General features: G+C 39.1%; 1 protein-coding gene across 1 annotated transcript in view; it reads right to left on the bottom strand.

The window, feature by feature from the left end:
* The window catches only part of pde6a (phosphodiesterase 6A, cGMP-specific, rod, alpha), a 54,174-nt gene that overhangs the window by 9,855 nt on the left and 19,385 nt on the right, over positions 1-24,934 (bottom strand). Inside the window, exons 7-17 of the mRNA XM_059990205.1 lie at positions 21,647-21,713; positions 21,454-21,501; positions 21,164-21,313; positions 20,942-21,085; positions 20,747-20,812; positions 20,214-20,360; positions 17,818-17,925; positions 9,167-9,276; positions 8,994-9,081; positions 333-433; positions 80-187 (exon numbers count right to left, since the gene is read on the bottom strand). Of these exons, the coding sequence (XP_059846188.1) occupies positions 80-187; positions 333-433; positions 8,994-9,081; positions 9,167-9,276; positions 17,818-17,925; positions 20,214-20,360; positions 20,747-20,812; positions 20,942-21,085; positions 21,164-21,313; positions 21,454-21,501; positions 21,647-21,713 (1,137 nt within the window). The remainder of the gene's footprint in view (positions 1-79; positions 188-332; positions 434-8,993; positions 9,082-9,166; positions 9,277-17,817; positions 17,926-20,213; positions 20,361-20,746; positions 20,813-20,941; positions 21,086-21,163; positions 21,314-21,453; positions 21,502-21,646; positions 21,714-24,934) is intronic.

Genomic DNA, 24,934 nt, shown 5'->3' with positions numbered 1-24,934 from the left:
CGTTCTTCCATCAAAAATTTATAATATATTTTGGAATTTAAAAATTATTCCACAAAAAAATCACTAAACACGAGCTTACATAATAATCTCTTTCCTTGTTGTCTGCAGGATCATAAATTGTACCCATTCTTCAAAGTTCTCGTATGTTTCAGACAGGTCGACTATCTTTTGAAACATTGTCCGTTTTCTGTCGCGTAATAAAAATATTAACAGGGCATATTCATTGACTATTGTATTTTAAACCAATTGAGCTGCATTTAATTGCTTATGATAATAAAAATAGCAAAACCAAAATCTAACTATATAATAAAGTATTCTTAAAATGTCAGTACTTGAAATATAGTGCCAAGTCTGTAGCAATGATTGCAATCTCCATCAGATGGAGTACATGTTCATATTGCCTTCTGTTGAGATTTTGAAAGATATTCAAATCCTGTTAAAAGTAAAACAGTAAAGAAACACAATCAACACTATGAGAATCACATTGCTTCCATTTATCTTATTATTCACCCCTTTGGAATCTCCAACTTGATGTTTATTACACAATAAGGAGATTAAAATGTCTTTACTTTATCCATTTGGCTGATTAAACCTTTGTATGATGATACTTGATTTACCAGTAAATCAGGCTGATGCTGAAAATGTATTAGTTTGACAATGATGTTTACTTAAAAAGAAAGGACAAGATACATGGTGCATTAATGTGGATCTTATATTTCACTATATTTTCATGATTATACTTTTATCCCATTGTAAAACACTTCGAATTCTGGTACATCATCTATATGAAAAGTGCTCTATAAGTAATGTTACTATTATTATTATTATTATTATTATTATTATTATTTACTGAAGGGATGAGCAAATGCTTTCAGTTTAGATACCCTATAGATGTGTGGTGGAAAGTGTGCTGACTGGCTGCATTACGGCTTGGTTTGGGAACACCAATGCGTTTGAGTGGAAAATCCTACAAAAGGTAATGGATTCAGCCCAGTATATCACAGGTAAAACCCTTCCAGCCATTGAGCTCATGTACATGAAAAGCTGCTGTAGGAAAGCAGAGTCCATTATCAAAGCTCCTCACCACCCAGGCCATGCTCTTTTCTCATTACTGCCATGAGGTAGAAGGTACAAGTGCCTCAGAACTCGTATTACCAGGTTCAAGAACAGTTACTACCCCTCAACCATCAGGCTCCTGAGTGAACAGGGAGAACTACACTCATTTAAGGGTTCTTTTATCTTGTTATTTATTCCTATTTATTTATATCTGCATTTGCACAGTTTATTGTCCATTGATCCTGTTTACAGTTACTGTTCTACAGATTTGCAAAGTACGTCTGCAGAAAAAGAATCTCAGGGTTGTACATGGTAACATGAATGTACACTGATAATAAATTTTACTTTGAACTTTTTTGAACTTTAATTGAAACATAATCTCCCTTGCAAAGGCTGAACAAATATTTGGTACTTTCCAAAGTTACTCAAATTATTCAAATAACTAATATACAAAGTTATTCATATCTGTGGAATTCTCTGCCACAGGAAACAGTTGAGGCCAGTTCATTGGCTATATTTAAGAGGAAGTTAGATATGGCCCTTGTGGCTAAAGGGATCAGGGGGTTTGGAGAGAAAGCAGGTACAGGGTTCTGAGTTGGATGATCAGCCATGATCATACTAAATGGTGGTGCAGGCTCGAAGGGCTGAATGGCCTACTCTTGCACCTATTTTCTATGTTTCTATGTTTACTACAATCGGAGTGTACCTAGGTGTACCTACACCTCAGGGACTGCAGCATTCAAGAATGCAGCTCAACCCCACCTTCTCAAGGGCAACCAGAGATTGTCAATAAAAGCTGGTTTAGCTGGTGTTGCCTACGTCCTATAAACGAATATATTAAAAAAATCTACAAAATCTGGTTGGGAAGGTGCTGCTGAATGACTGTGTATTGCTGTTAAAGATTATGAATAGACCAGTTGCTCCCAGACATGGGCCCCTTCAGAAAATTCTCCACAGAATGAAGTATGCACAAGATAATGGGTGAGCAGCATGACAGATGAATGAACTGCCAGAATAATGTGGAGAGACAGTTAGGTTCATAACAGAAAATCTTATCAACCCAGAATGTTTAAGGAAACTCTGTAAAGAACAGACTACAAGATGTTTGTGCTTCAGGAAGGAAGTTTTCACTGAAATATGCCAAGAGCTTCAAACAACGATCAAACAAATTTATCACTAAATTGCAAGTAGATGTGAAGGAATAACAGTTGAGGTCATTTCTGAAACTAAAAAAAATCTCAGTTTGAAACGTTTCCTGAGGAAGATGAGGAACACAAATTATTTAAAAGGAGCTAGAGAACAACAGTTGGAGAGAGTGCACAACTTCCGGTTGATAGCTGGCTCCTGCTTAGTGTAGGGTGTCAATGAATATATGCACATTGCTTTTAGGCACCTCTTGTCAATTCTGAAATGTACTAAAACTTGGAGGATTCACCTCCAATAGGGTATAACTGGTGTTTAGCTATCATGAAGTTCAGTGCATGATTTCATGACAGCTGTCATGATGACTTGGCAGCCCATTGTGACATCTGCATGGGAGCCATTGTGACAAACAGGAGGATGGCTACTGGACACCAGGGCTATATGTGGATAACATGACTACTCATTGTTCTGGGATAGAACATGTCGGCAGCATGCATACAAAAAAAATCCCATATTAACATGTGAAATGTAATGAAGCAGAGCATTGGCTAGGTGAAATAATGCTTCTACTCCCAGGGTTATTTCAAAGGAGGTATGCAACACATGGCAGAGCATGTGTCATAAGTGGTTGTCCTTTGCTCTATATATATATATATGTAAAAAAATATATATCTTGTACAAGGTCTGCAACAACTATGCACAGAAAAATTACAATTCATAGGATTTCTATACATAATTATAAAGAAAAACATCTTTATCATCATGCACGCTTACAGAATTGGGATTCACTATTTCAAGAAATGGGACCAGTTTTTGATAAATTTGCCCTTGCATAATGAGGATGGGGATCAACTGTCTCCAAAGTGTATTCCATGTAGAGAGACATACAGCACAGGGATAATTGTGGTCTGGGCTTTCCAGCAAGAAAGAAGACTTGCTTCACAGAATGGCATTCTTACTTCAGGTTCAAGATGAACCAAGCTGCTGACTCACAGTTGACTTCTCAATAAGCAGACAGTTGAAGAGCCGTTCTTCCAACAGCGGAACGTGCATTCCTGATCTAGTTTTGCAACAGTGATGTGCACTGCTTGAAGCATGATGTTTGGCATCCCTGCTGCACGCCCAATAGCAGACAAGCACAGTTCCTCTGTATGTACAGAAGAACCATGTCACTTCTGAATGCATTCCCTGTTCACACAGCATTACTGATTACAGATAGCATTTGGAATTCAGGTAAAACTCTGCCCATGCTAGCATTCCTACTACACAGAATTTTAACAGCTAGTCTTCTTACAACTGGTTTGGATCATTTCCCGTTGTGGAAAGTCAAATAGGAGATATGTAAAATAAGCAGCAAGTTCTATCAGTTATTTTCCCTCAATACACATCTAAGTTAGCTTTCTCTATGGTACTTTCATTTCCAGCAAGAATCATTCCATTATTCTCCGTAAGTCACTATCCAGAACAACAACCACGAGACTAATAACATTAGTCTTGCCAAAGTCATAAGCCTAAAAGTTAGACTACTTGGCATATTGTGACCACCTTGTGACCACCTCTTAGTTGTCTTGATGCCTGGAGCCTTGCTCCTTAGACTCTGTCTGTACGCAAGAAGTACAAAATGCAATCTCAGGAAGGAACGATAGGCATTCCTTATCATAGTGGTCTGGTGCTGGTGATAATTAGGCAGTACTTTCTTCAGACAGGTCTGGTTAAGGTCATTGGGATGACCCATTTCTTGTTTACAGACAGCATCGTACAGTTTTGCAAGTGCCTGCTTATAATCGGCCGCTGTTGGTACGTAATCCGCCGTCAGGATCACAAATGAGAACTCACGAGGCAAGTAGCATGCTCTACATTTAATTGTTAGTTGTTCTAAGTCAGGGGAACAAAAAGTTGAGATAACCCGGTCCAAGTACCAACAAGAATTGTCTAAAAAGCTTATGCTGCCATCTTTCGCCCTTGCCAGAATTCAAGCTTCGATCCATTCTGAAAATTGTAAACCCTTCTGGTCGGAAGGGTGTGTTCACTGTTAACCAAGTCTCAATGCAACAAACAACTGAGATCTGCCTCATCTGCCTCTGCTACAGCAGCCTTGCCCTGAGACCATCAATCTTATTCCTCAGTGTCTGCACATTTGTTCCAAGATGGAGGGCAAAGGAAGCCTCATTACTCTATGCTTCAGTCTGGTTTGAATTTTGCCTCTCCTCCCACATTTTTGGCCTTGGTGTTGACCTTTAAAGGTGCCATTTTTAATCATCAAACGTGAGATCTGAAGATCATTGATGTAATTTCATAATCCATTGTTAAGAGGAAATTTACAAGCTGCAGGTTGCAGTAGAAGTAATTCAAAAGGAGTATATTTAAGAGGAAAACTGGTACAGTTTCCTGCAGCTCACAGAGAGTTGCTGATGTATGCTGATGCCATCCTATTATATAAAATGTAATAAATAATTTCATTTATTGGAGTTAAATATGACAACCGCAAAACTTCTGAAGAACCAACTGGTCTGCTTCTGCTTCTATTTCTTATAGTGTAAGTCATTCACAACAGGACAAGGTCCAGCAGAATGGCTAGGCCAGTGTTGGATGGAATTTAATGCAAGTGTGAAGTGATGCATTTTGCAGAAGTAATGGTGGAAGAATAATAACAATGGCACATTTTTAAAGAGCATGCAGTGACAGGGCCCAGAGTTCAATTGCATTGATCTTTAAAGGTGGCAATGAATATTGGGGGAAACATTATGGGATTTTAAAAAAATCACAGATGTTAGAAACATGAGATTTAAAAAGTACGTATGGGAAATACTCAGCAGGCAAAAGCATATGCAGCAAGAACAAGAAGAGGTTAACGTTCTGGGCCCATGACCCTTGAAAATTGACCGACGTGAAATGTTAACTCTTGTCCTTTCCCACAAATGCTGCCTGATGTGCCATTTCTGGAAATTCTCGTTTTACTCCACATAGGATTTGGGCTTTATAAATAGCCCCTGGAAGACAGAAATGAGGCTAAATTGTTTCTCCCAGTGGATAGTAAATATTTAGAATTCTCTTCCACAAAGAACAGTGGACGCAGAGCTTTTGAATATTTTCTAAGGGAGACATAGATTCATGATAAGCAACGGGTGGTTGTTCACCATGGGTAGAGAGGAATATGTAATTGAAATTATAGCAAGTTCAACAATTATGTAATCAAATCATGGAGCGGAACCTGCTCCTAATTCATACGCCTGACTGCAGTTTTAGAAACCATTGACTTTACCACGGCTAGATTATTTAGTCCACTTCTGGTTACCACAACTTCAGAAAAGTAGAGAAGAGAATTCACAGAATGATGCAAACACAGAATAGTTACAACATGGCAAAAGACCATTCAACCTGGGGCAATATGGGCTGATTCTATGTATGACCATTCCAACTAGTCATATCCCCCCTGAACTCCGACCATAAAGCTGAAAATTCTTTTCTTTCAGATGCTTACCGTTTTCCCTTTTAAATGCCATAATTGAATTTGCTTCCATTTCTACCCCTGGTGGTACATTCCACATCCTAAACAAGCAAGGTGACTTTTTTCTCCTTTTAGAGCACAGGACAAAGAGCAGCACAGCACAGTAGGGGCTCTTCAGCCCACGATGCTGTGACTATCTATATAAAGCATTTGCTCCATGATCTAACTTAAACACAAGAGATCCTGCAGGTGCTGGAAATCCAGTGCCACATACACAATACGTAGATCATGAGAATGAGACTTACTGAACTCCTCTATAGGGAGCCAGCATGGACAGAATATGGATATTAATCTAGCTGCACTTAAAGTAACTATTATACAACATTTAAAAGAAGTTTAGACAGTTGCTTGGATGAAAAAAGCCAAGAAAGATGTAGGCCTAATGTTGGCAAATGAAATTATTATTTTATGTATTTATATATTTAGAGCTACAGTGAGGAACAGGCTATCCCAGTCCTTCAAGCAACCCATTGATTTAACCTGTGCCTAATCACAGGACAATTTACAATAACCGATTAACCTACTAACTGGTACATCTTTGGACTGTGGGCAGAAACCGAAGCATCCGGTGGAAACACACACACACACACAACAAACTTGTTTACAGAGGACACTGGAATTGGACTCTGAACTACTACATACCAGCCTGTAGTAGTGTCACGCTGTGATGCTGCTGTGGCACATAGATTGGCATCACAGTCAGTATGGACTAGGGCCTACTGTATACACTTTTGTACTGTGCCTTTCCTTGATTCCTTCAGTGCCAACATATCTCTGATTCTGTGACTTTATACAAGTTGGATGTATTAATGCTTTGAGCAGCCCAGCATGGACGGTGCTTGTCAATGGCCACAACATGTTATTGCCTTTAACTTTCAGAAATTTCCTGCAAGCATGGGTGAAGCAAGCTATTTGAATAGCAGAATCTGAGTCAGGTCTAATATCACCGGCATATGTCTTGAGATTTGTTGTTTTGTGGCAGCAGTACAGTGTAATACATAGTAATAAACACTGTAAATGACAATAAGACTATATATGTACTTTTTTTAAAAAGCAGAACTAAATAAGTAGTGCAAAAAGAGAAAAAAATAGTGAGGGAGTGTTTATGAGTTCACTGTCCATTCAGAAATCTGATGGCAGAGGGGAAGAAGCTATTCCTGAAACGGGTATGTACCTTCAGGCCCCTGTACCTTCTTTCTTGATGGTAGTAATGAGAAGGGGGAACATCCTGGTTGATGGAGAACCTTAATGATAGATGGCACTGCTCCTTGAAGATGTCCTGGATGCTGGTGAGGAGAGTGCCCATGATGGAGCTGACTCAGTTCACAACTTTCTGCAGCTTATTTTGATCCTGGCCAGTGGGTTCCCTCCATACCAGATGGTAATGCAGCCAGTTAGAATGCCCCCCAGCATACTGCTGTGGAAATTTGCGTGTCTTTAGTGACGTAGCAAATCATCCCTTCACAATACTTGGGAGACCTGCTTCAGCAGAGCTTAACCTTAAAGCTTAAAGGGTAACCTGCTTATGAAAGTTGCACCATACAGAATCAACCATTGGATATCTGCCTCGAGTAGGTCTAATTTAAATAATAGACTGTCCTGAGGCATTCATGGGATAAACATTAGCCAGTCCAGTGACTCATCTGCTTCACCTGGGATTTTTTTAAACATTTATTTCAGAAAATTGAGAGTGTTTTTGTTTGGCATCTCATCTACAAGATGGAACTACCAATACTAATAGATTGAAGATTGTGCTAAATCATCTTTGTTTTGAGTGAACCCAGAACTTGTTATGTGAATTGAGCACTGGGCCCAGCCTTGAGTCATAAGGCATTCTTCTGCCTGAATCTTCATTGTACATAGTGCAAATATGTTCACTCTAGTTATGATCATTGATCCGGCTACGTGATAAGGAGAACTATCAGGAACGAAAGTGGTAAATTGGATTAGTAAGTATGCAGATGATACTAAGGTAGGTGGTGTTATGGATAATGAAGTAGGTTTTCAAAGTTTGCAGAGAGATTTAGGCCAGTTAGAAGAGCGGGCTGAGTGATGGCAGATGGAGTTTAATGCTGATAAGTGTGAGGTGCTACATTTTGGTAGGAATAATCCAAATAGGACATACATGGTAAATGGTAGGGCATTGAAGAATGCAGTAGAACAGAGTGATCTAGGAATAATGGTGCATAGTTCCCTGAAGGTGGAATCTCATGTGGATAGGGTGGTGAAGAAAGCTTTGGTATGTTGGCCTTTATAAATCAGAGCATTGAGTATAGGGAGTTGGAATGTAATGTTAAAATTGTACAAGGCATTGGTAAGGGCGAATTTGGAGTATTGTGTACAGTTCTGGGGACCGAATTATAGGAAACATGTCAACAAAATAGAGAGAGTACAGAGGAGATTTACTAGAATGTTACCTGGGTTTCAGCACCTATGTTACAGGGAAACATTGAACAAGTTATGTCTTTATTCTTTGGAGCATAGAAGGTTGAGGGGGGACTTGATAGAGGTATTTAAAATTATGAGGGAGATAGATAGAGTTGACATGGATAGGCTTTTTCCATTGAGAGTAGGGGAGCTTCAAACAAGAGGACATGAGTTGAGACTTAGGGGGCAAAAGTTTAAGGGTAACATGAGGGGGAATTTCTTTACTCAGACAGTGGTAGCTGTGTGGAATGAGCTTCCAGTAGAAGTGGTAGATGCAGGTTCAGTATTGTCATTTAAAGAAAAATTGGATAGGTACATGGACAGAAAAGGAATGGAGGGTTATGGGCGGAGTGCGGCTCAGTGGGATTAGGTGAGAGTAAGTGTTCAGCATGGACTAGAAGGGCCGAGATGGCCTGTTTCCGTGCTGTAATTGTTATATGGTTATATATGGAAAGAGTGGCAAAGGTGCTGATAGATAGTCTTAAGATGACATTAGATGTCAAATTGATAACATTTCATTAAAAACTAAGTCAGATTTCCATATATTCCTCTGTAAGCGAATAGTCATTAGTCCAATTTTAATGAAAATAATTAAAAGCATACCAATCACTAGATGAACCATCAGTGCATTATTATGCTACTGTTTTAAATTTTAATTAATATTATGTGCATTTCATACTCAGAGTTACATAATATTTTATATTTAATAATGTTAATGTAAATGAAATACTTTAAATCAGAAAACCAGCTTGTTCAACTCACTGTTCCCACTAGCAGGAGACAAGTCCTCTTCCAACTACTTACTATTATTCCTTCTGTCTTTATAGTAAGTGTGTGAATTAGAACACTTATGACATACCTCATCTTGGAGCAGAGTTTTACTGAACTCCAAGTGATGTCGCTCCATAATCGATGAACCGTGAAGTTTTGCCAATGGATCCTGTGACCTATTGAATCAATGCATTGCATTAATGAATGTTCCTCAGAAGAAATCCAGTACCACATGACATGCCTTCAGTATCGGCTACTCACTTCATTTGATAGAGGTTGTTTGTTCCTCGGTGATCAATATCGTGGCAAAATGCAGCTGTCACCATGGCAAATGCCTCCAGATCTGTGTAGTATGATTTTAGATTTCCTGTCTAAAATGATCAGAAAACAAGGTTAATCATGCAAATTCTGCTGCAACAGAACATCTCTTGATGTGCCAACTATCATCGCGCTGAAATTACTCATGTTACAGTGGAAATGCAAACTGATTATAGTTCAGAAAAAGCAATAAACAATTTTGATGAGGAACAGACAAAAACCTAATATTGGGAAGACAGAAGTACACCTCAGTGCAGAGAGAAATTAATTTAAAGATGAGCCAAAGACAGAAGTAAAACATAACAGAGGAAAAGAAAGAAAAGATTTAACAAGATATATCTAAAAGGAGCAAATGTGAACAAATTATGCATAAATAAATGGTTTAATAGTTCTGTTCCCAAACTATAACAAGGAGGCTGATGTGAAAATAATTCGACTTGAGCAAAGCTTCAACATTTTATTGCCAGTTTATTCCAATTTCTGGGCAAATCTAGTACTACTTTGAAAGTTAAGCGGATGTTTATATGTTTTTAGTTGCGAGGTAGAACAAATCGTTCTGCAATTTGTGATGATTCGAAACACCCAGGGCATCTGTTCCATATTAAAGATTATTTGATCTACACAGTTCTCATACTGTACTCATTAGATTCTATTTTCCCAGCAATTTTGACCAGTCTGTTCCAACAAATGAATATATATAGACTCCTTACCAGCTGAATAACAGTGAAATAAAAGTTGACATCACATAACAACAGCATGATGAATAATGTTTTGTTTAAGAACCAGTGAAAGTGAAAAATATACTGTATTGTAATGCAAATCCTCACAAAAAGTAGCATGTATTTGAAATTAAATTTTTTTCTAATAAATTTTGCTTTGAATCAAAATTAGAATCAGATTTATTATCACCGGCACGTGTCATGAAATTTGTTAACTTAGCAGCAGCAGTTCAATGCAATACATTATATTGAAGAAGAAGAAAAAAAATGATAATAATAAACAAATAAATAAATCAATTACAGTATATGCAAATTGAATAGATTAAAAACCACGTAAAAAGCAGAAATAATATATATTAAAAAGTCAGATAGTGTTTGCGGGTTCAATGTCCATTTAGGAATCGTATGGCAGAGGAGAAGAAGCTGTTCCTGAATTGCTGAGTGTGTGCCTTCAGGCTTCTGTATCTCCTATCCGATGACAACAGTGAGAAAAGGGCATGCCCTGGGTGCTGGAGGTCCTTAATAATGGACGGTGCCTTTTTCAGACACAGCTCCTTGAAGATGTCCTGGGTACTTTGTAGACTAGTACCCAAGATGGAGCTGACTGAACTTACAACCCTCTGCAGCTTCTTTCGGTCCTGTGCGGTAGCCACCCCCCCCCACCCCCACCCCCATACCAGACAGTGATGAAGTCTGTCAGAATGCTCTCCACGGTACATCTAAACAAGTTTTTGAGTGTATTTGTTGACATACCAAATCTCTTGAAACTCCTAATGAAGTATAGACACTGTCTGCCTTTATAACTGCATCGACATGTTTGGACCAGGTTAGATCCTCAGAGATCTTGATACCCAGAAACTTGAAACTGCTCACTCTTGCCACTTCTGATCTCTCTATGAGGATTGGTACATGTTCCTTTGTCTTACCCTTCCAGAAGTCCACAATCAGCTCTTTCATCTTACTGACATTCAGTGACAAGTTGTTGCTGCAACACCACTCCAACTTGTTGGTATATCTTGCTTCCGTACGCCCTATCATCTCCATCTGAGATTCTACCACCAACCATTGAGGAGGAGATATTATCACCAATCCACAAAGATTGTGGTCTTCCGGTTAGGAAGTTGAGGATCCAATTGCAGAGGGAGGTGCAGAGGCCCAGATTCTGTAACTTATTGATCAGGACTGTGGGAATGATGGTGGTAAATGCTGAGCTATGGTCAATGGTCAGCATGCTGACATAGGTGTTTGTATTGTCCAGGTGATCGAAGGCTGTGTGAAAAGCCTTTGAAATTGTGTGTACTGCAGATTTATTATAACGATAGGCAGATTGCAGTGGGTCCAGGTCCTTGATAAGACAGTCTGCTCATGACCAACTTCTCAAAGCATTTCATCACTGTAGATGTGAGTGCTACTGGGTGGTAGTCATTAAGGTTGCTTACATTATTCTTCTCAGGCACTGGTATAATTGTTGCTTTTTTTGAAGTAATTGAAACTTCCACCCAAAGCAGTGAGAGGTTGAAAATGTCCTTGAATACTCCTGAAAGTTGGTTGGTACAGGTTTTCAGAGCCATACTGGGTACTCCAGCAGGGCCTTCCACCTTGCGAGGTTTCACCCTCTTTAAAGTCAGCCTAACATCGGCCTCTGAGACAGATCACTGAGTCATCAGGTGCAGCAGGGATCTTCACAGCTGTAGTTATATTCTCCCTTTCAATGCAGGCATAGAATGCATTGCGCTCTTTTGGTAGTGAAGCATCACTGCCATTCATGCTATTGGGTTTTGCTTTGTAGGAGGTAATGTCTTGCAGACCTGCCAGAGTTGTCATACATCCGATGTCACCTCCAACCATTTGAAATTGTCTCTTCAACCTTGAAATAGCCCTCTGTAAATCATATCTAGTTTTCTGGTACCTACCTGGGTCGCTAGATTTAAATATTACAAATCTAGCCTTCAGCAGTGCTCTTGGTTCATCCATGGCTTTTGGTTTGAGTAAGTCTTTGAAGGCACACACTCATCCACACAGGCTTTAATGAAGTTGGTAACAACTACAGCATACTCATCCAGATTCAAAAATGATTCCTTGAATCCCTAATGTTCATTTGAATTCTCTGGTAATTGCAATGTAATGAAAAGGCTACATTACTATCTGTGGAGCAGGAGATTGCTTGGATCATTAGTAACTTAGCAAGGCCCAGTAAAAAGACGCAAGGTTTAAGCAGAGCAGCTATTGTTGGAGCGGCCATTGTCTGAGTGGGCCAGTGTTATAGTGGTCTGGCTTTGGCTCAAGGAATAGGAAGAGGATAGAACACAGGCTTGAGAAGTTGGAGCTGAAGGTATATCGAGTGTAGGCAGGATGTCAATTAAGGCAGTGGAATGCTCCTTCTGTGAGACGTTGGATTGCAGGGCACCTAATGGTCTCCCTGATGACTACATCTGGAGGAAGTGCATTCAATTTCAGGTCCTGACTAACAAAGTCAAAGAACTGGAGCTGGATATACTTAGGACCATCTGGTAAGCTGAAAATCGGAGGTGATCATTCCCAGAGTGCAGGCTTCCAATAGTAGATAGTTAAGCACTGAAGAACTAAGGGGAATAAGTAGTCAGCGCAGGATTCCCCTGTGGGCATTCCCCTCATCAACAAGTACACCCCTTTGTTTACTGCTAGGGGGGTGATGACCTCTCAGGGCACAGCATTAGCTGCCAGGCAAAGGCACTGAGGTTCAGCAGGGAAGGGTAAAGCCAGACTGAGCAATAGTGATAGGGGACAGACAGACAGTTGATTCTATGACCACAAAAGAGATGCCATGTTGGTGTGTTGTTTCTCAAATGCTAGGGTCCAGTGGTTGCAGGATACTCTCAAGATGGAAGGTGAGCAGCTGGTGGTCGTGGGCACATTGGCACCAACGACATGGGGAGAAAGGGAGAAGAGGTCCTACGCGTGAGCGTAGGGTGTCAGGGGAGAGCAGGACCTCTGATGTAGTGATCTTTGAATTACTCGCAGTGCGACATTCCAGTTAGGGCAAGATTAGGATGACAGTACAGATAAGTGAATCGCTGAGGAGCTGGTAAAAGGGCAGGGCTTCATGGATCATTGGAACATCTCCTGGGGCAGGAGTAACCTATACAAGAGGGACAGGTTGCACCTGAACTTCAGGGCAACCAATATCCTGGTGGTGATGTTTGTTAGTGCTACTGGGGGGGGGGGGTGTGGTGGTGAGTCTTGGGGGATGGGAAACAGAACTGTAGATCAGAAAGTGGAGGGACGGAGAGGGAAGTAGATATCACGGCCAGTGAAAACAGATAAGAGCGGCATAATAGATACCATGCAACAGATAGTTTGAAGTGTGTGTATTTTAATGCTGGGAGTATTATGAGTAAAGGTGAAGAACTTAGAGCATGGATCAGTACACGGAGCAATGGTATTGTGGCCATTACAGAGACTTGTTTGAGAGCGGGACAGGAATGGGTGCTTAATGTCCTAGGGTGTCAATGCTTTAGAAAAGATACAGCAGGAGGTAAAAGAAGTGGGGTTGATGTACTGATCAGAAACAATATCACAGCTACACTCAGAGGATATGTAATGATTCTTTATGAGTAGAACTCAAAAATAGGGAGGGTGTAACCACTGATGGGATTATAGTACAGACCCACACCCTTCTCAATAGCTAAGGGAAATTGAGGAAAAAAAAATATATATATATGCAAATACAGGAAACATAAAAACAATAGGATTGTTGCCATGTGGGACTTCAACTTCCATTATCGTAAACTGGGACCTTCTGATTGCAAGAGATTTAGATGAGGAGAATTTGCTAGGAGCATCCAGGAGGGTTTCTTAATCCAGTATGTAAATAGTCAAAGATGAGGGGCTGTGCTGGACCTCGTGATGGGTAATGAGCATGGCCAGATGACTGACCTTTCAATGGGTGAACAGTAGGAAACAACAACCACAGTTCCTTAAGTTTTAAGACAGCTATAGATAAGCATAGGTATTTGCCAATACAGTAGAGTATTAGGTGACTATGGACCACAGATAAGGATAATTATTGCAGTAGAGTATTAAATTGAAACAGGGCAAATTATGGGAGCATTAACTGGGAACAGCTGTTTTTGGACATGTCCAAAAACATGGAGGGTGTTTAAAGACAACCTGCACAGAGTCCAGGACCGGTATGTTTCACTCAGAAGGATGGACAAGGATGGCAACGTAAGAGAACCTTGGATGTTGACAGAGGTGATGAATTCAGTCAAGAAGAATTCAAGAAACAATTACGTAAAACATAGAAAGCTGGAATCTAACCAAACCCTTGAGGATTATAAAATAAACCATAAAAAATAAACTTAAGAAGGGAATTAGGAAAGCCAAGAGGGGCCATGAAAAGTACTTGACATGTAGAATTAAAGAGAATCCCAAGGCATTCTCTACATATACAGCAGGTGATTAACTAGGGAGAGAATTTGGCCATTCAAGGATAAAGGAGGGAATATTTGTTTGGACGCGAAGGATGTAGGTATACTTTATGAGTACTTTATAGCAGTATTTACCAAGGAGAGGATGTGGAGGATCAGGAGATCAGTGCTGAGAGTATTCATATGCCAGGGCATTTTGAGGTAAAGAAGGAGGTAGTGTTGAGTCTCTTAAAGGTGAAGTCCCCAGGGCCTGATGAGGTATAGACCAGATTATTGAGAGAGGCAAGAAAAGAGATTGCTGGGGCCTTGACCAATACTGTATCTTTGTGTCCTCATTGGCCATAGGCAAGCTTCTGGAGGGCTGGTGAGTAGATAATGTTTTCCATTATTCAAGACAGGAACCAGGGATCATTCTGGAAACTAAGACCAGTGGGTGTCATATCAGTGGTAGGGAAGTTATTGGAGAAAATTCTTAGAGATAGGATTTATCAACATTTGGAAAACCATGCCTAATTAGGGACAGCAATCATGGTTTTGTGTGGGGCAAATTCTGTCTTACTAACTTGACTGACTTTGAGAAAGTGACAAAGGTGATTGATGATGGTAGAGCTGGGTTGATGTTGTATATATGGATTTTACTGAGGCATTTGGCAAGGTCCCTCATGGGAGACACATCCAGAAGATTAAGATGCATGGGATCCATGGTGAATTGGCCTTCTGGATCCAGAAATAGCTTGCACATAGAAGATAGAGTGTAGTGTTTAAAGGGACTTATTCTAGCTGAAGGTCTGTGATTCCTGGTGTTGCACAGGGATCTGCCCTGGGACCTCTGCTGTTTGAGATGTACAGTATATACATGACCTAGATGAGTTAGTAAGTTTGCAGATGACACAAAGACTGGTGGTGTTGTGTTTCATGCAGTCAATGGGAAAACAATACAGCAGGATATAGATCAGTTGCAGGTATGGGTAGAAAAATGGCAGATGGAGTTTAACTCAGCCAAATGTGAACAGTTGCACTTTGGTAGGTCAAATGTAAAGAGACAGTACACTGTAAAGTGTGTTGAGGAGCAGAAGTCCAAATTCAGAGTTCCCTAAAAGAGGCTAGACAGGTAATAGGGTGGTTAAAAAGGCATATGGCATGTTTGCCTTTATAAGTAGAGGCAGTGAGTTCAAACTTCAGGAAGTTACATTGCAGTTTTTTAAAACTTTATTTAGGCTGCATCTGGAGTATTGCTTACTGTTCTGATTGCCCCATTATAGGAATGGTGCAGACAAGTTTTACGAGGATATTACCTGGATTAGAGAGCTACTGCTATAATGAGAGGTTGGACAAACTTGGATTATTTTCTTTGGAGTGACAAAGGCTAAGGGGAGATCTGATAGAGGTTTATAAGATAATGAGAGGCATAGATTATAGGCAGATAATTTCCTTTTCCAGGATTGAAATGCCCAGTACCAAAGAGCATGCATTGAAGGTGAGAGGGAGAAAATTCAAAGAAGATTTGAGAATCAGGTTTTTTTTTAAACACAGAGTTTGATGGGTGTCAAGAATATACTGCCCGGGATTAGCAGAGGCAGAAACATTAGAGACTTTTAAGGTACGTTTAAATAGACACGTGAATGTGAGGAAAATGGAAGGATATGGACATCGTGTGCCAGAAGAATTAGTTCTGTTAGCCATGTGGTTACTAATTTAATTTGTTCAGCACAGCATTGTGGGCCAAAGGGCCTATCCTGTGCTTTCCTGTTCTATATTCTATGTTCTAAGGCATATGTTCAGTTTTCCAAAGTCTAATATTTGCTTAATTCAGATGCTTTTCAACCACAATACTGCAAGTCTCAATGGATCCATGTTTCATTACCAATCCAGTATGAACTTGGTGAAGAAATTTGTTACTGCATCTAAATACAATGGGTTCAACTTAGATTTTAAGAAATACTGTTTTGACACTTGAGATGTTACTGGGTGAGACTGTGGTCCTGGAAACAATCCATATTGCAAATTTCTGTAGTGTGAAGCCGCACCATCTGTGCATGCATCAAGAAATAAGAGTTGAAAAGGAATAAATGTGGTGTTTTATTTTTTAAATCTTTTTCACAAGTATTTCATGCTATTGAATTCAGAAAAATGAGTTTTATTCCATATCTCAGATTTTATAGGTAGGATTTGTGAATTCTGTGAGGGGGAATTTCCATTACCTAACATATCATAATGCAGGGGACCCGCCTGTGTTCACAGTCTATCCGTATTAGGGATTTGAGGGTTTCAGGCTTCTTGAGAAAATATAAATCTGATATAAACCAGTCTTGTGCAAGGCCCTCCATATAATGCAAAGCCTCAGAAAAAGTGCTGAACTGGAGGTTTGAAATAGTGTCACTATTATAAATAAGAAGGATGAATTGAAAATAAATTTGAGAATGTTAATATGTGGATGTTATTGGAAAAGGGCAATATGTGAACAGGACAACGAATATCAGAATGCAGCTGAATTTTAGATGCATGAAGGATTATGGAGGATGTCAGATGAAAGATGAGTATATACTCTCTCTCATATATATATAAGCAAGTAAAAGATGACCTGATCTTCAAAAGGCATAAAGTTAAAGATGACACTATATATATATGTGTGTGTGTGTGTGTGTATAGATATAGATATCTATCTATATATATATATGTATGTATATAAACATTTTTACCTGAGTTCCAACTGCAAAAACTATCTATAATGTATCTGATATATCTGAATGTGATGTGATCATTATATATGTCTCTACACATGCATATTATTTTTCTTCATTCTCATCTTCTAACTATCCAATAAAGACTCCATCTGTTTCAGGAGATAATTATGCAGCCAACACTGAAAATATCCAGGGAAACTATGAATGCTATCAAAAGGTGGAATTTAGATGAAACTAATTTCTGCATAATGTAATGCCTCAAAGCTTGTCAAAAGCACCTCAGAGACTGTGCACAGTGTCAAGCTCATGCATTTATCTGATGCTTGTTCAAAAGGGTATACCTACTGGATAAAAGAATTAAGCATCCATTCTGCAAGGCTTTGCATGATAGAAGGATGCTGCAATCCACTCATATGAGTGGATTAGAACCAGCCCTGCCCATTAAACTGACGAAAGAGGATTGACAGACAAAGCCCAGTTCCCAGCTTTGAAATCTGTGAACTACAACAAGGCATGCTCTCAAGTAGCAGGGAAATTCACTTGACATTTTGATGAAAATTACCAAAGAAATGGCTTCACCTCTCATTTCTCTGATTGACAGAAATTTATCTTCAGTATCTGAAACGTTATACTCCTCTACTGAATTGAGTTTCCATCAGATTGAACTGAAACAGCTATAATACAGAGCACCGCTCATTTCTACACATCAGCTTAATTCATGCTGGATGGAATTTAAATAAGCTGTTTTTCTTTATTGGAAAGCCTACAAAATAAATACTTACTGTGAGAAGTGTAAACATAGTGTGTCCAACATTGAAGCCGTGCCGCCAGTTGTGATAGGTGATCTTTCTGTATCCTTTACTCAGTGAATACATGAAACGAACTAATACCTGCAGCATGGCAGAAACTATGTCAGTACTATACGTTTAATTCATGTAGTAATTTTGGGAGTAGTTACTATTTAAATTCAAATATATGTACATTATTCTTGTCATCACTTATGATATATTCCAAATCTCTTGACTGCAGCTTTTATTCATTAATTCATTTTTCTGTGGGTCTGAGCTTAGCTAGTAAGACCAATATTTATTGCCCATCTATAATTCCTCGAGTTGATGGTGGGGAGTTATTTTCTTGGACCACTGAAATCTACTGGTGAAGGTACTTCACCACAGCCTTAAGGTAAGAAGGTAGGGGTTCCATAGGTGATTAAGATATGGTGATATATTCTCATTTTAATACAGGATTCAGTTTTGGAAAGGAGCCTGCTGGTGGTATTCCCACACGGGTATATGCCTTTGACCTTCATGGTGATAGAGGCTATGAGTTTGGGAGACGTTGCTGAAGCTAAGGCAAGTTGTCACAGTGTATCTTTTAGGTGGTATATTCATGCCACCAAGTACCGGTCCATGCACCAGTTTTGGAGGCAATGGGTGCTTTGAGCGCTGAATGGGGAACAAATGTTCTGCCCTACATAAGTTCAGGTTTCTTGAACGTTTTTGGAGCTGCAATTATGCAGGAAAGGCAACTTCCAACTTCCACCTTACAGATGATAAGAGTACGTTGGGGTGTCAGGAAGTAAGTTGTCTCTCACTTGCTCTTTAAGCTACAATATTTTGATGACAGGTCTGATTGAGCTTCTAGTCAATAGAAACTGAGAATGCGGATGTGGAAGACTCAGCAATGGACTGTCTTGATTGGAGGTTGAAAGGATTTCATTGATTGCTATGCAGTTTCAGATGCATTGATGCTTTGAAAAGTATCTTTTAAGCCTTAATTATATATTATATTTATTGCCTATGTGTGTACCAACACTGGAAAGGATTTTTGGGTTAGGTGAGATTTGCTTGTGCTTTCTACTTTGTATACAAAATCACCCCACATAGCAGTTAATTGCCAATAACATGAATAACAACACAGCTGGCACAATCACCTACAGACATTGGATACTGTGTTATAACTATATCAGCACCAGTAGCACCCAAAAGAACATGAGCTGTATTGGGGAATTTTAAGATCTTATGATTTTGGAATCATTCAAGCTATGATAATTAGGCTGTTATTTTGAGAGAGCAGACATGGTTATTTCTAATAGGTATGCGAAGTATTCATATCCTCAAAAATTCTTCATCCTTAGTACCTGTCTAATCCATTCTAACTGAATTGCTTTTCCCATCTTGTTCAGTAGAACATTCCAGTCCTTGCAACTCTTCTGTTGAAAAAAAATCCCTTCATTTCCCTAACAGACATTTATTTATTTATTTATTGTGATATATTGTCGATCTAAGTTATTTCAATTTTTAAAATTGAGATACAGCGCGGAATAGGTCCTTCTGACGCTTCGCGCCACACTGCCCAGCAATACTTGAGTTAATCCTAGCTTAATCATGGGACAATTAACCTACCAACCCCTATGTCTTTGGACTGTGTGAGGAAACTGGAGCACCCAGAGGAAACCCACTTGATGACGGGGAGAACATATGAACTCCTTACAGGCAGCGGCAGGAATTGAACCCAGGTGCAGGTTAGCTATACTGTAAAGTGTTATGCTAGCCACTACACTAACGTACCACCCTGGTGTATGTATTGGTACACTGCCAAGGCGAATACATTTTCTTGATCAACTCTGTCCATTACCTCATCATCTTAAAACGTACCCTGCTATGATCTTATATCTTATTGTTCACCTGCCCTGCCCTTTCTCTGTAGCTGTCACACTTTGTTCTGTGCAACAATTACAGAGAAAGCGTTATTGATCTTACCTTGTACCACCTCATGCTCTCTGTAATGAAGTAATCTGTATGAATGGTATGCAAGGAAAATCTTTTCACTATCTCACAGTGTATGTGACAATAATAAACTAATTACTTCTAACTCTGTCAGTTCCTACATCTTTTATAATGTGTTCAATGTGTAAAATACTGTATTGCATAAAATATACAGTGGTCTGTAGTATTCAGTGACTTAATGCCTTCTAGCGCAATCACTTCTCTTTCATATTATAGACTTCTATTTATAAATCCCAATAATCATATTCTTCTTTTACCAGTATCAAAATTTTGCTAAGGATTTTAATCAGGTAAGTAAAAGCACTTTAAAAATGAATTTGCACTTTAACTGCCAAACAAGCTAGGCCAAGAGTTGTGCTTAGTTGGTGCAGGGCAATAAGTAGACTTACCTCTTGAGGTACATGGAACTTATCGACCACACCTAGCTCATAATACATCTGTATTCCACACTTCACAAGATCCAATGGAGACCATTCAAAATCACAAAAGTGAAATTCATAGAGTTCTGCCGCTTCAGCATCTGGAAGTTCTTCAAGCTTTAAAATAAAGAGGTAAATAATAATAGACTGCAGGACGAGTATCTAAAGAGTTCATCTCAATCTACGTTTACTGAGGACCTGGAGAATTTTCATAAACAATTTGCTCTGTTCCTGAGGTGGATCTGTTGATTTTCTACCAAAATTATAATATGATATCAAGTTTTGTGGTGTAAGCTAAGGGTGAATTCATGCAGGGGTAACAAAAATATATCTTCAAATGAAGTAGACGGCAATTGGATGATTAAAGCAGTGTTATTTTTGAATACATGTTGCAACTGTTCTTAAATATACATTTTTGTTCAGCTATTTTTATTTTCTATATAAATATTAATCAAAAATAAAAACACTAAAGACCGAGTAATCCTTTTTTGTTACTCACTCACCAATATGTCTTGAAGTTCTTCTTCATCGCATTCATTTGGCTCCCGCTCATAGTTTTCTCTAGTTTTCTAATAAAGTAGTGATATGTTGTTACTGATATGCTTTCAAAATCATAAATCAAAGGAAATATAGTTACACATTTAAATAAAATGTTACATATTTGCAAAATAAACTCTTCATCAATTGATCTGACGTACCAATATGTCCTGTATTTCATCTTTAGAGCATTTAACATGATAGTTAACCATGTCTTGAGCAATGTCTTTCCGATTTTCTAGCTTGTTCATTTTGTCATATGTGTCAGTGTTCAAAACAGACCACCCAAGGAACTGTGTCAAGGCCTGAAATAGATAAACAATTGTCAATAGCCGTACAATGCTTCCTATTTGAAATTCTAATGGCACAGCCTTGAAACTTACTTCCATTAGAGTTTCATCCATGTCATCAAATGGCTTTCCATCCTTTCTGTTATAAAATGTGGCAACTCCCACAATTTCCTCTTTCTTGTTTACTATTGGCATTGACAGCACATTCTTAATAGTCCATCCCAAGTTATCAAGTGGCTCTTTCTGTAAATGTTAAACAAAATTTGATTGGTAAGCTCTTACTGTTTTTATGATTAATGTACTGTATTTAAAAAATAAACTATGTAGATTTATGCAAAAAATTATTTCTACATAAGATAACATTATACATTGCATTTTCCTACCTGAAACTCAAAGAATTCATCTGCAGCTGCATTCATAATATTGCATATCTGCAAAAAAAACATATAATTCAGATATTTTCCTCTTCATTTCAAACTAGTTATATTTATAGCAAATAACTTGCTTTGGAACAACAAATTGTGCTTGTTTGGCATCAAGACAAAATTATACATGGTCAAAGACCACTACACTTACAAGACTAGTTTCAGCAACATATGACGGCAATCCGCTGACCAGAGCCCAATGATCTGCAGGAGGGTTCCTGAAGAAGAGGATACCTACAAATTAGCTTGAGCTAATAGTTCAATTGACTTCAAGCACCTACAGGAGAATGTCTAAATACACTAATGTCAAGCAAGTTTAATGTTTAATGAGAGAAAAAAATAATAATTTCTGGAACACTGAAAGAAAAACAAAATCAGAGATTTGAAAGTAACAAATGTAACCCTACAATTTAAGGAAGAAAGAACAAAATAGAGAAACACAGAGCAGGAAAAATCCCCACTAAGTCAATGTTAACAAACCTAACATCTGAGGCAGCTATTCGTTCTTTGAATCTACCCTGTGATTTAATTACATGATAGCATTAAGGTCTCTGACAGCTGAAAGATCTATCAACACCAGAAGTGATTTTTGTTCAATTTAATACCCAGCCTCAACAATCTTGTAGGAAGATAAGAATTTTCTCCCCAGATTTCCACTACATTTTGTGTTAAGTACCATCTGACAGCAGCCCTGAACCACCTTCCCTCAATTTTGAAGTTATACCCCTTGGTCTATAACTCCCCACTGCAAAGAAACTTTCTTCTTCAGATTTTCTGTCAAATCTTTTAATCTTAAATATCCCTTGATTAGATCACTCTTAATTTTCCACAGAAGGGAATAAAACCTTTTCAACCTGACTTGATCATGGTTCAGATGGTGACTTGTTTGCAAAATTGTGCTGGAAAATGTGATAAGCCTGGCCACCAGTTCTGCGACTGAGATCTTTTCACTTACTTTGTTATGAACAAGTACACCAGCTATGAGCACTATCAGAAGTTCTCAAACACTGCAAAAGGCAGCACTAAAATCTGCTTAAAGCAATCCCAACATCAAGCACGGATGATTTAAGAAAGATCTGATAATTATATCCACAGGAATCTCACTATGGGAACTTCTCAACAACATCTGGTTAACCCAAAACACTTTCGATAGCATTAAACTTTTGATAGGATAAGAAGCTCTCCGAATCTTGTCGTGGCCTATTCATGACCAGAGAGAAACCAAACCAAGAAGATGTGTTCACTGACCAAATTGCAGCACCTCCCAGCAATCTGTTGGACCCTCCATTACAGACCAACAACAGTCACCATAACTTAAACTCAGCATTAGTTGACATTATGGCAGCACAGTAGCACAGAGGTCAGCATAATGCTACTATAGTGCCAGTGACAAGGGTTCAATTCCCATTACTGCCTGTAAGGAGTTGGAATGTTCTCCCCATGATCACACACAATTCCTCTGGGGGCTCCAGTTTCCTTCATCATTCCAGAGGCGTAAGGGTTAGTAGCTTAATTGGTCACGTGTAATTGGACAGGACCCGAAAGGCCTGCTACCATGCTGTATCTCTAAACAAAATAATAATAACTAACTACTTGCAATATTTAAGGGAAGCGATATTAAACAATATGATGATGGAGATACCAGATGCTAGGACAATTTATTTCTCCTGAAACCGAGTGATAGCATCCACGGGAACTCCTCCCCAGTGAGTTTATTCCCATAGAAGACTTTTCCACATGAGTCAGTCTTTACATGAACAACCCGAGGCTTAGCTATACTGGTGGGGTTTGAAAGAATATCAATCCACCCTATTCCTGACATCACAACCTGTGTGTAAAGGGCACAAACTAAGTCAATTTCTGCCGTTAATCTCCTTCTAGGAGTAAATATTATCTACATATTTGCTGCACAATAATAGAACCTGTCGTGCCATCAGCTGAATTTGCACCCCACTGTCCTACACTGGGCAAAGTCCAACCTCGTTGACTCAAACACGAATAAATATTGATAAAGAGATCCTATCAACTTTGGGGTATCACAAAGCACTTCACAACCGATTATGCTTAATCACCAGCAGCGCAGTGGTGCATCGGGTACAGCTGTTGTCTTATGGCTCCAGAGAACTGGGTTCAACCCATGCTTTGGACCCTGTCTCTGCAGAGTCTGCACATTCTCCCTTTGTTCTCCAGGTGCTTTGATCTTCCGCCACATCCCATAGAGAGATGGTTTGGTAGGATGCTTGGCCATTATAAACTGCCACTAGTGTGTAGGTGAATGGTAGAAATGTGGAGGAACTCAGGGAAAAAAAATGGGTGGTCAGTGGTTGGTGTGGATTTGGTGAGTCAAAGGGTTTATGTCATATGATCACAAGACAAAGAAGCAGAAATACACTTCATACTTCTTCAGATGTATAAAGTGTAAAAGAGAAGCAAGAGTAGATAGCGGGCCACTAGAAAACATTGCTGGAAAGGCCATATTGAAGGATAAGGAAATGGTGGATGAATTACGTAGGTATTTTGTATCAGTCTTCACTGTGGAAGACACTAGTGGTATACGAGAAGTCGGAGGGTGTCAGGGAATGAAGTTGCCAATACTAGAGAGAAGATACTTGGCAAACTGAAAGGTCCGAAGGGAGGTAAGTCAATCTGAACCAGACGGTCTACTCTATCCATACTATCCTTTGGCCCCAACAGTCATATCTTACAGATATTGATTGTAATGTTTCAACAGTAAACCCAACCAGCTTCCTACCACTGAAACCTTACAATCAGCATCTGTAAGTACATGACTGCCAAGGCCAAAGGATAGTATGGATGAATTAAATACACAAAGCTTCTGTAGTCAGATGGTCTATGCCTCAGGGTTCTGAAAAAGGTGGCTGAGGAGATTGTGGAGGCATTAGTAATGATCTGTCAAGAATCAATAGAGTCTGGCATGGTTCCGGAGTACTGGAAAATTGCAAATGTCACTCCGCTCTTCAAGAAGGGGGAGAAGCAGAAGAAAGAAAATTATAGGCCAGTTAGTCAGACCTCAGAGGTTGAAAAGATTCTGCAGTTGATTGTTAAGGCAACGGTTTTGGGGTTCTTAGAAGTACATGTTAAAATAGGCCAAAGTCAGCACGGTTTCCTCAAGGGAAAATCTTCCCTGTCAAATCTGTTGGAATTCTTTGAAGAAATAACAAGCAAGATAGAGAAAGAAGAATTAGTGGATGTCGTGCACTAGGATTTTCAGAAGGCCTTTGACAAGGTGCCACACATGAGGCTGTTTAACAAGAGTCAATTGGTTTACAGGAAAGGTGCTAAAGGATTGGTTGATTGGCATGAGGCAAAGAGTGGGAATAACGGAAGCCTTTTCTGGTTGACTACCAATAACTAGTGGTGTTCCACCGGTGTCTGTTGAAACTGTTTCTTTTTACGTACATGTCAATGATTTGGATGA

The sequence above is a fragment of the Hypanus sabinus genome, chromosome 15 (genome assembly GCF_030144855.1).
Source record: "Hypanus sabinus isolate sHypSab1 chromosome 15, sHypSab1.hap1, whole genome shotgun sequence".
NCBI classification, from domain to species: domain Eukaryota; kingdom Metazoa; phylum Chordata; class Chondrichthyes; order Myliobatiformes; family Dasyatidae; genus Hypanus; species Hypanus sabinus.
The sequence above is the reverse complement of the archived record's forward strand: the minus strand, read 5'-3'. Positions and strand labels throughout refer to the sequence as shown.